The sequence below is a fragment of the Mustela nivalis genome (assembly GCF_964662115.1).
Source record: "Mustela nivalis genome assembly, chromosome: 10".
NCBI classification, from domain to species: domain Eukaryota; kingdom Metazoa; phylum Chordata; class Mammalia; order Carnivora; family Mustelidae; genus Mustela; species Mustela nivalis.
In genome coordinates this window covers 24,096,126-24,112,952 of record NC_139029.1, presented here as the reverse complement: position 1 = coordinate 24,112,952, position 16,827 = coordinate 24,096,126, and the positions used below count along the sequence as shown (strand labels likewise).

The 16,827-nt window shown below is 43.2% G+C and overlaps 1 protein-coding gene across 4 annotated transcripts in view; it reads left to right on the top strand.

The window, feature by feature from the left end:
- The window catches only part of CSMD2 (CUB and Sushi multiple domains 2), a 607,752-nt gene that overhangs the window by 525,275 nt on the left and 65,650 nt on the right, over positions 1–16,827 (top strand). For all 4 annotated transcript variants that reach the window (XM_082686557.1, XM_082686556.1, XM_082686555.1 and 1 more), the window contains 5 exons: positions 3,983–4,171; positions 6,572–6,718; positions 9,114–9,302; positions 13,960–14,145; positions 15,099–15,293. In XM_082686557.1, coding sequence (XP_082542683.1) covers positions 3,983–4,171; positions 6,572–6,718; positions 9,114–9,302; positions 13,960–14,145; positions 15,099–15,293 — 906 coding nt within the window. The remainder of the gene's footprint in view (positions 1–3,982; positions 4,172–6,571; positions 6,719–9,113; positions 9,303–13,959; positions 14,146–15,098; positions 15,294–16,827) is intronic.

The following is a 16,827-nucleotide window of genomic DNA, read 5'->3' as shown; positions in this document are numbered from 1 at the left end:
CTGCTAATCAAAAAAAAGAGATTTTCAGATTAGTTAAGTAAAAAAATTTAATTGTAGGCTTTCATAAACTTAGATTTGAATATCTTCATCTGCCTCCCTAAAGACATAACTAGAAGGGTCACTCATCCCTGGTATGAAAAAAAACCTTTGAAAAAGTAGCAAGTACGAACCTCTAAAATCTAAGGTAGCAAAAATCCATCAAAAATAAATAACAGTCATAAACTTCTATGTACCTAACAATATAGGTTTGAAATATATAAGGAACTTTGACAGAATTTTAGGGAGAAGAGGATAAATTCATAATTACAGTTGGAGATTTTCACACACCTCATCTAATGACACACCAAAAATAAGTAGGTACATATAATATTTGAATGATATAGTTATGTCAGTTGGTAAATTTTTGCTACATAAAAACCATGTCAAAATTTAGAGGTTTTAAATAATAACCACTTATTTCCTACTAAAGACACAGTTTAAATATAAGTACCAGATAGCTTGCAAGAAAAGGAAAGAAAAAGATATATCATGCAAATGGTAAACATAAGAAACATAAAGAAATTTTGGATAATATTGCAAGCAAGGAGTATTATCAGAAATAGATTTTATAATGACAATTGAGTTAATTCCATTATGAAGGATATATATGTTATATGGAGATGATAAAAGAGCTTCAAAACACATGAAGGAAAAATGGACAAAACTAAATATGAAAAAGAAAAGGCAAACTACAGAATAAAAGAAGATATTCATCATACATATATTTGTTTAAAGGACTTGTATCTAGGCTATGTTAAGAAATTTAACAACTCAATAATAAGACAGTACAATAAAAATATGGTCATGTATTGCATGGAGCACTGGGTGTGGTGCATAAACAATGAATTCTGGAACACAGAAAAGAAATTTAAAAAATAAATTTTAAAAAATATGGACAAAAGACTTGACTAGACACTTTGTAAAATAAGATATATGAATAGCCAATAAGTATACGAAAAAATGCTAAAACATCATTAGTCATCAGGAAAATGCAAATTAAAACCCTAATGAAATACTACTACCACACACCCACTAGAATACCTCAAATTTAAGACTGAAAATACCAAGTGTTGACAAGAATGTGGAGGAAGTAGAATTTTTATACATTGCTGGTTGGGATGTAAAATTATACAGTTACTTTGGAAGACTGACTGGTAGTTTCTCTCAAAGTTAAACATACACCTGCCCCACTGCCCAGCAATTACACTCCTTGTTATTTTCCCAGAGAAATGAAAACCCATATCCACAAAAGGACTTGTATATGAATTCCATAATAATCCCAAACTGGAAGCAGCCTAAATGTTCATTAATAATAAATAGAAAAAATGAAAAACCAGAATACTGTGATTGCTACAGAGCAATAAAAATAAATGAAGTAGTAATACACGGAACACCATGGATTGAATCTTAGAAACATTATGTTTAGCAAAAGAAACCAGACACAAAAATAACATGTCTGATTCCAATTGTATGAAATTCTAGTACAATCAAAACTAATCTGTTGTTATAGAAATAGTATCAGTGATTTCCTGGAGGCTGGGGCAGATCATACTAATTAATTACAGAGGGGCCTGAGAGAACATTCTGGAGTGATGATAATAATCTATCCTGATTACTGCACACCTAAAATCTGTTCATTTATTGTACATAAATTATATCTCAAAAATTTTGAACTTTAAAGAGAAGTTAATGAGTTATAAAACAGAAAAACATCCTTACTGATCAATAAAAAGAAGTACCTGGAACAAAGAGTGGCAAAATAATCTAACCATTAGGTGAGTTAAACAAAGGGAGAAAGCAGCAATATACAAAAAATAAGAAAGGGAAAATGGAATATAACCATTGAAGCAAGAGAAAATTTTAAATTATGAGACCACCTTGTACAAACCTATGCCAATAAATTAATGATTTGATACAAAATATTTTCTAGAAAGATGTAATTTAATAAAATGGAGCTCAGTGGATTTCTTTTAATTCTTTAAAAGAAATAGAGAATGTTATCAGAGGAAACCCCATCAAAGACATCAAGACTGGATGGTTTCATGGAAGAATAAACTTCTAAATAAACTACTAAACCATCAAAAGCCAGACATCTTGAGCACACAGGGAAAGAAAAACTTGTCGTCACTAATGCTCAGATCTGATAAAGTTGCGCACAAAAAGGCAAACCTGTGGACCAACCTCATTTGAGAAATCATGCCTATTTCCCCTCAGTGGGGGAGTTTCAGTTAGGGGAGAGCTTCAAGAGCAGCCCTGGTAACAGCTGGAGGGTACCACGAAGCTCGGGGGGATGTAAATATCACCACACTTCAGGGACCTGGAGGTATCAGTTTTGTAAAATGAGGAGCATTTCAAAATCAAGTCTGTTTTCCTCCATTTGTTTTTCTTTCCCATTTGCAAAATAAGAAGGAAGTTCTTTCTGGAGAAGCTAGTTAGTACCTTTCAAAGCTATTCAAAAGGGGTGGGGATGGGGGTGCCTGACTGTCTCAGTAGAGCATGTGACCCTTGACCTCGGGGTTGTGAGTTTGAACCCCATGTTGGGCATAGAGAGTACTTTAAAAAAAAAATGTGTGTGTGTTGCAAAGCTACTCAAAGGTGTCCCAGATGAGCTGTGTGAATTTGGGGTCACAGCAAGCACTTTTGCCTGTTAGCCCAGACCCCGTGCTGATTAGCAAGTCCCATTTCTGTGAAGGCAGAAGGTTTGAAGGAAGCAGTGGAGACAGGTGGAGACTGAGTGGCTCAATCTCCTCCCCAGAACAGCCTCATCTCAGATTATGATTCAGGATTGCCCTTGGCTGTGCAGTTCCAGACACTCTCCTTTGTCAGTGTCCTAGAATCCAGTACATTCAGGAAGTCTGTTAAAGGCACATACACAGCAAAATCCCAATTTCTCCATTTGTAGTGACTGGGACACTTGTCACTGCTGCCCAGGCCATGCCTCTTTCATGCCTGAAGAAGATGATTCAGTCCTCAGAACTTAACTGTGACGTCCTCAGCCCGAACAAAGGGAGGGAGACCATCCTGAAGTTGGCTTCACATAGGAAGTAGTGACAGGTCCCTGTACTGCAGGAGAGAGCACCCCTCTGGCAGCCGGGGTGTGCAGGGCTCCTCAGAACCAGCATCTTCTCTCACCTCCCTGGTGACAGACACAGGAAATCCAATCTAGCCCCTCCAGCAACTCCTTTCCCAAATTCTACATTGACTATCTTCCTTAGGCTGCCATGTTTTCTTAAGTTATCTTAATACTACTAATCAGGCCACAGCCAAGCTCTGCTGGTTCCTTCTGTTCCTGGTGTAATTACATCATTATCATTATCATCTCTACAGTTTATGAAGACATTGTGTTGCATGCCATAGATATATTGTTCCCTATAATATCATAGATATTATAATATTAATTTACAATGGTATAATATGTTATATAATGCAATAGCCTTGTAAGGCAGGTGTTACCGTTCTGCATCAGAGGTAGAGATGCCATTGCACAGAGAGGAAATAATTTGTTCAAGACCACACAGCTAGTAAGAGACCAAGGTGGGCTATAAATCCAGATGTGTTTGACTCAAAGCTCCATATACTTACATCTGCCCTATACTCTTTTTGTACACATAAATTCCATTTAATAGAATAACTCTTGGATTTGGGGACACTTTCTCTTGTCTGCCTGTCTGTATCATTGTCAGTTTTACTCCAAAGACCATATCTGAGCTAGGAAGTAATGCCAACCAACTGACCAGGCCTGAATCCCGGCAACATAGTAACATTGACACAGAATCTGAGGTCCCTTCATGCCATGGAGCAGTGTAATGATGGGCCTTGGGGTCTTGTTTGAATGTGCTCAAATACTCGTGTTCCAGTGGTTGTCTTTTGTACCAGGGAAATGTGTTGGCCCTGGTTCCCTTTCCATCCCATATACCTGATATTTCTCTTTCTTTCTTCCAAGTACACTGCCCAACAAATGAGCTTCTGACAGACTCCACAGGTGTGATCCTGAGTCAGAGCTACCCAGGAAGCTATCCCCAGTTCCAGACCTGCTCCTGGCTGGTGAGAGTGCAACCCGACTACAACATCTCCCTCACAGTGGAGTACTTTCTCAGTGAGAAGCAGTATGATGAGTTTGAGATCTTTGATGGTAAGTCAGTCAAATGTTGAATAGTTGCCTGCTGCAGATGGCAGATTTGCTTCTGAACCCTAGGGATCTGTGCCATTACCTCCCCATTAGAGCTTTCCTAAAGCCCCATGCAACATCTTTCTCTACCACAGAAACCCCAATACCATGGGCTTCAGTGGATTGTATGGCCCATGGGGCAGGGATGCTTTGTTGCCACCTAGTACTGCTACAGAATGCTTTCTTACTCCAGCCCCTACTCAACATTAGCACCTTGCATGTCACCCAATAAATGGATCACAGCAGTATTCCCACATGAAGAGTATGCCGCCTCTGAAACTCAAAGGGGTCTACCAAGTATTATGCTTTTGTCTTTGTAGTAGAAGGGAAAAGGCACACTTCCTCTTTAATTTGGACAGAATGTTTCAGGTGTCCTTAAACCACTGGGGAAATTTCACCTGCCTCTTTGTAGGACTTATCTCTTACCCTCTGGAGCCCTGTGTCTTACAAAAGCATCTACACTAATTGTCCCTTCTGGCTCCTCAGAGGCAATTAATACGATCTCCTCCTAGAGAGAGTCAATATGTCATATCCTGCAGGATGTCCAGATGGTCCACATCTTTTCATACTATATTCTGACAGTGAGCAGGAGAATTAACATAGCTCTGGGGCAAGACCATGAATGTATACTGTTGTCTATCTTGTGAATGCAAATTGCTTATGATCCTCCTTTCTGATGGGTCTGGAAAGAGAGTCTTGTTAGATCAATAACTGCATTTCATGCAACCCAGGCAGTGTTAATCTGCTCTAATGAAGATACAACATCTGGCATAGCTATTACAATTGAGGACTACCACTTGGTTAAGTTGGTACTGTGAGATGGACCTGGGCCAGGACTCCATTCATTACCAGCTCCAACCCTCAGACACTTCTAACAGAGGGGCCATGATAGTGTTTTGGGTTCCCAGGTATCAGCATCAGTTCACATTCTGTATCCAAAATCTTTGGAATACCTGAACATTCCTTTTTCTCCAATATTCAGTTGCCTGAGGAAATAGCAGTAAGTTTTTCTTGGGCAAAGACTGAGAGAATCACTACTATATAAGTTGATGCCAACCCAGTTTCTCCTTCAGCCAAAGTGTTCTGGAATGAAATGGAACCTGGATCAGGTCTCCAAACTGAGTGACAGGTTGCAACTTTCCATTGGGGTCAGCTTTCCTCACTGTTTTGACTATATGTTCATGATGTTTTGTTCATATATTCATATATCGGGGGGCTTTCCATCTATCTTGCCCTTAAGAATATCATGTTCTGTGAGACACCACCATAGATCCTACAGGTTAGACCCTCCCCACTACCATTCCAACCTTGCTTCCCATTTTAGCAATTACACTAGCCTCACTTAGACTGTTAAGTGCCTCCGCCTGGCTCCTGTATTCTAGAATCTTCTCATTCCCATTAATACTAGGAAGCCCAATTCTGTGACAGCATCTCCTTCCATCAGTTTAGGTGATAGAGGACAGCTGTTACTCAGGTTGTCGATGGTGCTGGTGCTCACCCCCTCCATCAGTGTGTTCCTTGTTGCTTTAGGAACTGGAGTATTTCCCCAGGTCCTTCTGAGGGACATGGTCAGGTAGTGGGCATTTTGGTCTGATGTGATAGACCTATTCTGGCATGCCACTTTTCTGAGCCTTCTGACCCCTTCCTTCACAGTTTGTCACAGCGGCTCCGATGGCTCTATTTTGTTTAATGTGTCCCATTGTCTTTGCCAAGCTTCCACAAGCTGTCTTGGCAGATATCAGAACCATCACTCAGGGCTATTTCCAGGGCAATAAATCCTGTTATGGATTATCGAGCTTTACACTCTGCCTTCCTTGTACTAGCCACCTTAAGACACACTCCCAGGCATTAAATGTAGGAAAAAAGAAGAGGGAGGGCTTTCTGGAAGAACCTTGGAAGGGAATATTGAGGAGCTCTTTTATGTATGACATTGAGACACGATGTTTGACTGTAGCTTTTCTCTATGACAAGCACTGAGCTATTTTAAGTGTGCATGTGAGAAGTAGGTGGCAAAGTAGAAGTTCCCAGTTTGCAAACCAGTTCTTACATTAACCAGCTGCTTGATGTTGGCAAGTCCCAAGATGGCAAATAGATTTCATCTTACCTGCCGACTCCTGTAGGTTGGCAGTGACATCCTGGAGCACTGCTTTAGGGCTCCGGAGGAGAGACCACCCAGTGTAGTACCTGGGGATCCAAAGAAAGGACAGAAGAACAGACCATTGCACTGACCCTGACTGTCTCAGCCTAGTCTCATTTCTTGAGGAGTAGAAACAAGAGGTGGTTGCATTTGAGGTATCGAATCAAGGTACCTACTCACTTGCAACTGTGCGTGTCTGTCATCCTGTGTCCTGTACTCTCACCCAGGTCCTTCCGGACAAAGTCCTCTGCTGAAAGCCCTCAGTGGGAATTACTCAGCTCCTTTGATTGTCACCAGCTCAAGCAACTCTGTGTACCTGCGCTGGTCATCTGACCACGCCTACAACCGGAAGGGCTTTAAGATTAGGTATTCAGGTGAGTAAAACATAAGGACACATAGGAAGAGCCACAGCCCCTGATCCCCTGAAGTTGCTTACACAAAACACCCAAGGAAGCCATGGGCCATATCCCCATCAATGACAGAGGCCCTCCACAGGAACTAATAGCTTCTCTCCTCTGAACCTCTCTCGCTATAGCTCTACAAGTGTCCCCAACAGTCTCCACCTACCCTCTTCTGCTCCTTTCCCCACTATAAGCTCTTCCATATCCTCTGCTCCTATGGACAGCCTATATTGGTCTTTTGGATAAGTTTATTACATATCATCTGATAATATCTCTAAGGTAATCCCATGCCCAACGTTGTTGACATGTTAACACAAGTTCCTTACAATTGAGGAACCCTAAGACATGGGTCTCCAACTGGGAAGTGTTAGCCAGGCAGCAAAAGATGGCCTATATTTTAAGTCCAAGGGCCTCTCTTCTGCTCTGTCCACCACAACTGCTGGGCAGAGGCAAACCCAGGGTCACACCAGGCAGGCGGCTGACCAGCGCCATGGTCTATAAGGAGCACAGAAAGATCGCTGGAAATGTAAGAAGATGGGGGGAAGAAATGACATTTATCTGAAATGACATTTACTGTCTGTGGTTGGAAAGAAAACTTGATAAGCATCCCAGTGCCCATTTTGAAGGGGAGTGTGTCCATAAACTGGCTGGGCTCCGCCAGCATGGAGGCAGAGAGGAATTAACTAAAGACCCCGAGGCATTCTAGGAGATGAGGCTGAGGGGCGCTTAGAAAGAGAAGGACATTTTCTACCTCAGAGTCCATGTTCTCTACAAACTGAACCGGAAATCCTTTCCCCCATGCACATGAAAGGAAGGGTAGCTTCATGAGCCCCAAGGGAAGTGATCAGCTGTGTCACCAACTAGCCAAATGATTATTAGACAAGTCACTTACCCTCTCCAGGCTTCAGTGTCCTTGGGATGAAAGAGAAACCTTACAGCAGCTGTCAGGGACATTCAGGCAGCTTCCAGGGGTCCCTGGCAGCTCTCACAGGGGAGATACAACAGTGTGATGGTCACTACACGGAGAATTGAAAGTGACCAGGAGGTGCCCTTTCCTTGATGTTCTGAAAGACTGATCACATCTGGGGGTAATGAGTCAGGCGTAACTGGAATACCTGTTCATAGAAAGTTGATTCACTACATGGTGAAACCATTAGAACTTAATGAAAATACAGTAGACTTGCGTACTTTGCCCACACATCAGTTGCCATGACTCAGGATATTTTATACCTGAGACTCTGTCCTGATTGAGGTAAACACATAGGTTGATCGACGCAGGTGGCAAAGCAGGAGCCAGGAAACACGTCTGGCCTGGAACAGAGGGCTTTCAAACCCCATTTCACCAGCAGAGCGATGTGATCGCCAAATAAGAGTCCAGAGGACCTCACCTTGGGGTCTCATCCTCCCCTGTCGCATGCCTGCCTGGCAGACCGAGGCGGGGAGTCTTCGAGCCAACAGAAGTACGTGGTCAGAGTGTTCCCCGGTCACCCCCATTCCCGGCCTCACAGAACATCCCCTGGGGATCCTCGGCAGGAATCTTTAGGGTCAGCTCCCTGAGGCTGGGATTTTTTTGTTTTGTTTTGTTTTGTTTTTTGAGGCTGGGATTTTTGCCTGTGTTCTTTACTGTGGTATTCCCAGCACTTAGAATATCTCCTGGCACGTAATAAACCCTCCACATCCGTTTGTCGAATAAACGAATGAAATTGGCTAAAGCCATGTGCCAAGGGGGAAGTAGGGCTGTGGATGTGTGTCCTGGATTGCCATGCTCCCTCTCCCCTGGCCCCCTACTACAGAAAGGAGAAGGACCACTTACTGAGCACCAGATGCCCTGCACGAGGGTGGGGGCTTTACAAACACAATCCCATTTAAATTGTCCAAAAGCCTAGGAGGCGGCCATTTCCCATCCCAATACACAGAGGAGGAGAGGGGACCTCAATGAGCTTCAGGGCTGTGTCCCATGTCACAAACCTGGAAAGGTCAGAACTAGGGCCCCAGAGTCCACACCCCTCCAGTCACACTGTCGTGGAGCCAGCCCCTCACTGCCCGGATCTAGATCCCGCACCTCTTCGGGAGCTGATGGGTTTCAAGAGCTTGAGCTCAGCAGCGTGGGCCGCACTGCGTCTGGGCCACGAAAGAGATCCAGGGCTTCATGGCTTCTTCTTTTCTTTCCTTTTCTTTGGCTTTTACTACACTGATCAACCATTTTCAATATCAACTGCTCAGACCTCCCTAAATACCAGAGGACCCAGCAGTAGCAAAGACAAGGAAATGGGACGGGGAGGGGGAAAAAGGACCTGGGGCATGCAGGGAAGCACACATCCGTCTTCCTGCTTGCGTGTGGTCCCCTGAGCCTCATTTTGTCGTCCAGCTCCCTACTGCAGCCTGCCCAGGGCTCCACTCCATGGCTTCCTTCTGGGCCAGCCCAGCACCCAGCCTGGAGGCTCCGTCCACTTCGGCTGCAACGCCGGCTACCGCTTGGTGGGACACAGCATGGCCATTTGTACCCGGCACCCCCAGGGCTACTATCTGTGGAGCGAGGCCATTCCTCTCTGTCAAGGTGAGGAGCATGTGGAAAGAGGGTGACACGTGGCTTGGATCCTCCTCATCTCTTGGGCTCATCCCAGGACCATCACTTCCAAATGTGGGTGTCCTCATTGATAATTAATTCATTCTTTCAATGAACATATATTGAGGATCTGTAAGATCTCAAGCCCTGGGGATATACATATGCATAAAACAGTCTCTATGTTTTCAAAGCAAGGAGGGAGATGGATATGTAGCCACATAAATGCAAAATGGCAGAGGAAGGAAGTGCTGTATCAGGAATACAAACAGTGTTGTGGGAGCCCAGAAGTAAGATGGGACCTACTTCTCCCTAGGGAGGGCTCCCCTCTTCTGGGCTCGGGCTTATAGAGCAAGTGGGGTGTTTGGGGCCAGGCATTGGCAAGGTAACATTCTAGGCAACAGCAAGAGCATTTGCAGAACCCCGAACGGGAGAGAGATCACAAGATATGCAGAGCAGCTTGGGCTAGCGGAAGCATTAGATCAGAAGAGGTGAGGGGCAGAGGTGACCAGGAAGCAACAGAGGCTCACCATAATCATTACCCACAATCAAGCCCATGATCTGTACCAGGTGTTTGCATGCATTGCCTTTCATAATTGATGGGATTTGTTTTCCCTTAAAGTAATATAATTCAGACGAGAAATCTGGGGGGGAAAGGAATCTATAGATAATGCAAAGGGCTGCTGGAGGGGAGGTGGGCGGGGTGGGGGGGTTGAATGGGTTGAATGGGTTAAATGGGTGATGGGATTAAGGAGGGCAGATGTTATGATGAGTCCCAGGTGTTGCATGTAAGTGATGAATCGGTAAATCCTACAGCTGAAATTAATATTACACTGTATGTTAACAAACCAGAATTTGAATAAAAACTTGGCAGAAGAAAAATGACGTATTATCCCATCAACTGAGATCACAGTGTAACATTTCAGCACATTTCCTTTGATCTTTTATGTATTGTTTATAAAAATGGCATCCTCGGTGTACAAAGCTCTTAATATTTTCTTAACATCTGTCACATAATTAAATATACTTCCTTGTCACTATTTTCAGTGGTGGCATAGTGGTACGGAAAAATGTCATGTATTTAAGTATCATCCTAATGGTCATTTGAATCTTTCAATTTTTGATACTATAAACAGCACTGCTATTAAGATCTTCATAATTCCATCATTATGAACATTCACATTTATTTCTTAAAATAAGTTCCCAGAAATGAGATCGTTAAACCATAATCTATGCAAAATCTACAGCTTTTGACACTCACTGCCCTCGAGGATATTTGCCTTCACCTAACTTCTACCAGCACGGGAAAGTCCTCTTTTCTCCCACATACACAACATTGTGTACTGCATTTAAAAAAATAAATAAAAAGGAAAGGAAAATTTTGCTAATGATACAGACAAAAACAGGAAATGACACTGTTTCTTGTTCTTTGATTCCTAGTGTGGTGACAGACTCTTTAGTGACATCTGTCATCTCTGACCCTCACAACCTTCTCGCCTCTGCCTGAGATTCCCCAAACAATGTGTCATTAGCATTCTGTTTGATGCCCTAAGAAAAGGTCCCAGAGAACAGACTGATCACAAATGGAAAATGTCATTTGGCTTTGGTCTCCGTGTCTCTAACTGTATCAACACAGACAAGTCTTTCTTCTGAAGCGCTAGTTGAAAACCACCATGCCTCTCATCTCTGTTTCCTTTTGTAACTTCCCAAAACTAAGCCCCTCTAGGCTTTTTTGTACTCATCTCCATACTATTTTGTACCCAGTCCCAGCCCCAAGCTTCCCACTGATGCCATTGCACTCAGCCATTCCTCCTGAGCTATCTGGAATCCCAGTTCCCTGGCCAACCAGCATACACCCTTGGTCACTATCCAGAAAGCTGTCTTCACTTCTTCCCTCCACAAAGACTGGTTCTCCTCTAAGAACATGAATGCTGGGGCCCTTTCAAGTAAAGGGTCCCCATAACCCAGGGCCAGGAAAGGCCCAGCATTCTTCCAATTCCATATTGCTTCTTCCAAACCATGACTTTCCACCAACAAATATATCTCATTAGAGATCTTGTGCCTTCTAGTGCTTTTGCTCTCACTCCCCAACCCATTCTTTCACTACATATTCTCTCCCTCAGAGATCTCATTCCACCATAAGCTTCTTCTGTCCCTTCCTCTCCTACTTCAATTCTGTCCCTTACTCTTGGGTTCTGTCCCTTCCTCTCCTACCCACAAGAAGTGCCCTTCATACCTCAGGGTGTAGGGACTGTTTTGGGATAGAGATCAGGAGACATGATTTTAGTGTCTCAGACTGGGAAGGTATCCTCTGTCCTCTTAGTTATCTGCACGGGAAGAGCTGGGCCAAGAGCAGTGAGAAGTGACTGCTGTCCACTTCCTTCATCTGCTATCTCCAGATTGACTGACCCCTTCATGCAAAATATCAGTACGAACCTAAGTATTTCTTCAGAAAAGTTCAAGGAACAAATGCTGTTCATTGATCACAGTTTGACTACTCTAGTACCACCAAAGGAGCTTACAGTCTTGCCACTTAGACTTTAAAAGAGCATCCTATTCAAATGCTTCTCATTTCTTCATTCCACATTTTCTCCTCAGTTCCTCTCTATTTACTCATTCCTTCTGTTTTCCAGTCTTTGAAACCTTCTTCCATCTTGATATCCCAATCCCTGTCCCCTTGAAGAGTCCATCCTTCCCTGTATCATAATGAAGCCCTGGCCCTGTGTCTCTTCTGAATTCTAGTAGCATTGAGGATCACTGTTCGCCAATGTGCATGGGGACTTCCTCTGCTTGTGCTGGCTCTGAATGAGGGAGGTCTGAGCTCTAGACAACTTATAGAGGAGGGGGTAGTTGAGGGACAACAGTGGGTACCCTGATTAATTCACCTCCATCTGTACTAGCTCCTGAACTATCGAAGGGGAAACATGATTTGTGTTGATTTCTTTCAAAGGCAACCCAAGCTACTCCTACTTAAGTAATATGTGTTCCTCCAATAAACATAGTGTTGACCCTACTCCTTATAATGACCACGACCATGTGCTGCATATCTGTGTTTCCTGAGCTGTCACCTTGAAATTCCTTTTCTTTGTACTCCTGTGTTAGCACTACCACTTTTTAATATTTTTATATCCCATATCATACCTTTTTTGGTTTTTACCTCCTTATTGATGGAGCATAGCCTTAAGTAAATTCCTCATAAAGCGTTCACAAGAAGGAAATTCTCTGAGTCTTTAAATGTCTGAAAATGTCTTTACTTTTGCCCTCATAAGTGCTTGGTAGGTTAACCAGGTAAAGTTCTAGATTACAGATCATTTCCTTAAGTAATTTGTTCCATTATCTTTAGACATTCATTGTTGCTGATGGGAAATGTGATGCCAGTCTGATTCTCATTCCTTTGCAGGGATGTCCTATTTTTTTTTCTCTCTCTGGGAACTTGTAGGAACTTGTCTTTCATCTTCTGAAATTCCATGATGATATATCTAAGAATGGCTCTCTTTGCATCCATTTGGCTCCCTTTCAATCTGAAAACTTGTGTCTTTCCAGCTCTAGGAAATTTTCATCTGTGATCTCTGTTCTTTCTGGAAATCCGACCTGTTGGAAGTTGGACCTCCTGGATGTTGACCTCCTATGTTTTCAGTCCTTTTTTCTCATTTTCGGTTTCTGTCTTTTTGGTCTATATTCTGGGAAATTCCCTTTCCTTTTAATCTCCAGCCCTTCTATCTTAATACTTACTTTAGCAATCATATTTTTAACTTAAAAGAGCTTTTCCTTGTTCTGTTGTCATTGTTCTTTTTTCAAAGCCCTTTGTTCTCATTTTATGAATACAATATGTCACCTTGACTTTCTCAGATACCTCCCAATCAAAAGCTTAAAGCTTATGAATCTTCTATTTCCTGAGTTAGCTCTGTTTTCTAAAAGAGAACTTTATTTCTATTTGTTTCTCTTTCTAATCTTATCTTTGTTTATGTCTCTCATGCTACTGGTTGTCTTCATATGTACAGTGATCCCTGGTTAATCCTATTTTAAAGGAAAGGCAAAGCTGATTTTTCCAGGTGGCAGATGTGGGTTACCTTTATTGTGATTACATACAGGTATCTTTGCCCACTAGGTCTCCCTTGTGAATAAGAAGTTGAGTTGTGAGTATGTAGCAGAGATGAGCAGGCAGAGGGGCAGCCTTTAGGCCGAGAGCTCTTAAATCCTAGAATTAGAACAGCTTTACTTTGAGATGCCATCTCACACCTGAGCAACCCTGATTCTCTCAAGGGATTTCTATTTTTTTTTTCTTAGGTGGGAAAAAAAACCCTCTCTATTTTATTTGGAGACTAGATTCCTGGATACCTCTACACTGTATTTGTAAGAAAAGATGGAGGAGAATTGGTGTCACACTATAGCTCCCTCATATTTTAAGATGCAGCTTCTCGGCGCCACTTAATCTATCAACACACTTCGATCTGCATTCCATCTCCCTTAGTTTTTTGAAGTCTCCGCTGCTGCTGATCCTCCCATTTTGTTTATTGTTATGAGGCATTTCTACTTTACTGGTCTTTACTATAACTTTATTAGGGCCTTGGGGGAGAAGAAAGATTAAAAAATGTTCTCAGAATACCATCTTGAAGCAAACATGCCCATAATATTTTTTTCTCTTTGCTAGCTCTTTCCTGTGGGCTTCCTGAAGCCCCTAAGAATGGAATGGTGTTTGGCAAAGAGTACACAGTGGGGACCAAGGCTGTGTACAGCTGCAGCGAAGGCTACCACCTCCAGGCAGGTGCCGAGGCCACAGCAGAGTGTCTGGAGACAGGGCTTTGGAGCAACCACAATGTCCCCCCGAAGTGTGTCCGTGAGTCCTTGGGCAATGGAGATGGGTATAAGGAGGGGCTGGGAATGCAGCTGAAAAGATTCTTGCAAGGAGTGAGCTAAAAAGCGGGTACATGGAGGTTGGGGATTCGGAAAACAGACAGGTGGAGAGTGTCATCTACCAAGTTGGGCTTTTATTTGAAATTGCTCTCAAAGCATTAATAGACCATTGCACCCTGAGATGTTTCAATAAAACATCACAGAACTTAAGAATAAGTTCCTTTTAGAAGGAAAAACTACCAGAACATTTGCACAAATGTCCTTCGATCACAAAAGTCAAAAATGTTTTATATGCAACTGATGAACTCCTGAACTCTCCATCAGAAACTGATGATGTACTTTATGTTGGCTAATGGAATTTAAAAGAAAATAGGGTGTTAGTTGGGGAAAAAAAAAACAAAAACCTACCTCTAAAATGACAGAGGTACAGTTCACTTTAAGGCCAGAATCACAAACTTGCATCCTATGGGGCCATATTGAGTCTAAAGACATAGAAGTTTTGTACTTTTGATTTGTTTTTTGTGTGTTTGTTTCTTTGGCCTATGGTGTGCTTTATGAAATTTCTGAATTGCTTCCCAACATTTTAAAATTGTGAGAGTTTACATAAAAATCCATATTTCTAGTTCACCTTGAAAAATAAAGATCTGACCAAAGAGAAATTACAAAGTTCACTTCTAACAATCAGCACTGATTACAATCCTCCCCTTTTTTCTTTTCTTTTATTTTCTTTTTTTGTGTGTGTGAATCTGGCCATTTCAGTTTGCTTCATGCCGCCAGCCCCCAGCCACTTCATTCATTTAACAAACCTACCTGGCAACTCAAGATTCTTACTACTGCATTACAGTCTCCCAGGCCCTAGCTCTGGATTCTCTCCAGTGTCCTCCATAATTAATTAATTAATTAATTAATCCTCCTCGCTGCTCCTTGTCCCCCCAGCTGTGACCTGTCCTGACGTCAGCAGCATCAGCGTGGAGCACGGCCGATGGAGGCTCATCTTTGAGACTCAGTACCAATTCCAGGCCCAGCTGATGCTCATCTGTGACCCTGGTTACTACTACACTGGGCAAAGGGTCATCCGCTGTCAGGCCAACGGCAAGTGGAGCCTCGGGAACTCTATGCCCACCTGCCAAAGTAAGCCCAGGAGGGGAAGGCGGGAAAGTTTGGCACAGTGCCTCCCACCTGAGCTATTCCATACCTGGGGAGGGAGAGAGGAGGGGTATCACCAGGGATGGCAATGTTCCTCCTTTTGAACATTCACCTAGAATCAGGAGTTGTGGATATGTCTTACTCCTTCAAGGAAGTACTTTTCAGCATCTTTTCATCTTATTTACAAGTTGCTTTTGGGGGCACCTGGATGGCTCAGTCAGTTAAGCAACTGCCTTCAGCTCAGGTCATGATCCCAGTGTCCTGGGATGAAAGCCCCACATGTGGCTCCCTGCTCAGCAGGGAGTCTGCTTCTCTCTCTCTCTTTCTCCTTCTGCTGCTCCCCTTACTGTTCTGTCTCTCTCTCTCTCTCTCTGTGTCAAATAAATTAATTAATCTTTAAAAAAAAAAACTGCCTTTGTCCAGGTGAGTATCCCCTCATCCATGTGTTCAACATTCATGCCAGGTATTATAGAGTATGAAGATCAAAGGCTATGGTTCCTGCCCCCAATGAAGCTTATAATCTGCAGGAGAGGCAGACCAAGTAAGGAAGCAATGATAATGGGGTGTGTGTAATGGGAGCATGTACAGCACAAGGGGTTAGACACCTAAGTGTCTGCCTCTCCCTCTATATTATTAATTGTTTTTGTTTTTCAAGATAGTTTCCAAGGTCAGGGTCCCTTGGAAGCAACTCTGAGACAGAGGTTTATTAGGGAGTACCCTTAAGCTCTCCACCATCTTATGTAAGGGAAGGGGAGGAAACAGTATTGGGAAGATGGCACAGATGACCTCTGATGCAGTATCAGGATGGCCTTCCACTGACCCCACAGGGAGCTCTGAAGCTGGGATGGTCCATCAGAACTGCCACAGGTTGGGGTTAAAGGCCTTTATACCTGCACACTTACCAAACATTGAGTACAGAATACCCCAGGAAGAAGCATGATCTAGATGGGAAGACTCTTCAGCCAAAGCAGTCTGAAGAGGGCAAGCAGCTGAGGGTCATTTGCCAACATCTGGGGATAAATGTCCTCCCATCCTAAATGGGGGTGTGAGTGGCCCATCACAACACCCACTACAATGGGATATACTCATGGTATTTACTTAATCAATAAGGATGTGATAGAGATGGTGGGTCTTTGTAATGGGGTAAAAGGGAATAACATGTCAGTGAGGAGTGGAAAGTTTGAGACTAAATGGGAGAAGAAGTGATATCCTCCCTACTCCCATGATTTAAGTCACTATTGTCTTTATGCATCCAAGTTTAGACCCCACCATGGAATGTAACCATGTATGTGGCAGAGCCGAAGTCATGAGCATGTAACAGCTTCATCACAATGGAGGCTCTCACATTTGAGTGCAGCCTTGACCATCAGGCCTCACCTCCCACACCAGCCACTGGCTATATGCAGGGCTCTGTTGGGAAGGAATGGGAGGTGGCCACTGCTCTCAGCAGAAAGGATAAGGGAATCAACGGGCAGTGTCTGCGCTGGACACCCAGGGCACCACAGAATCTCCACCTCTA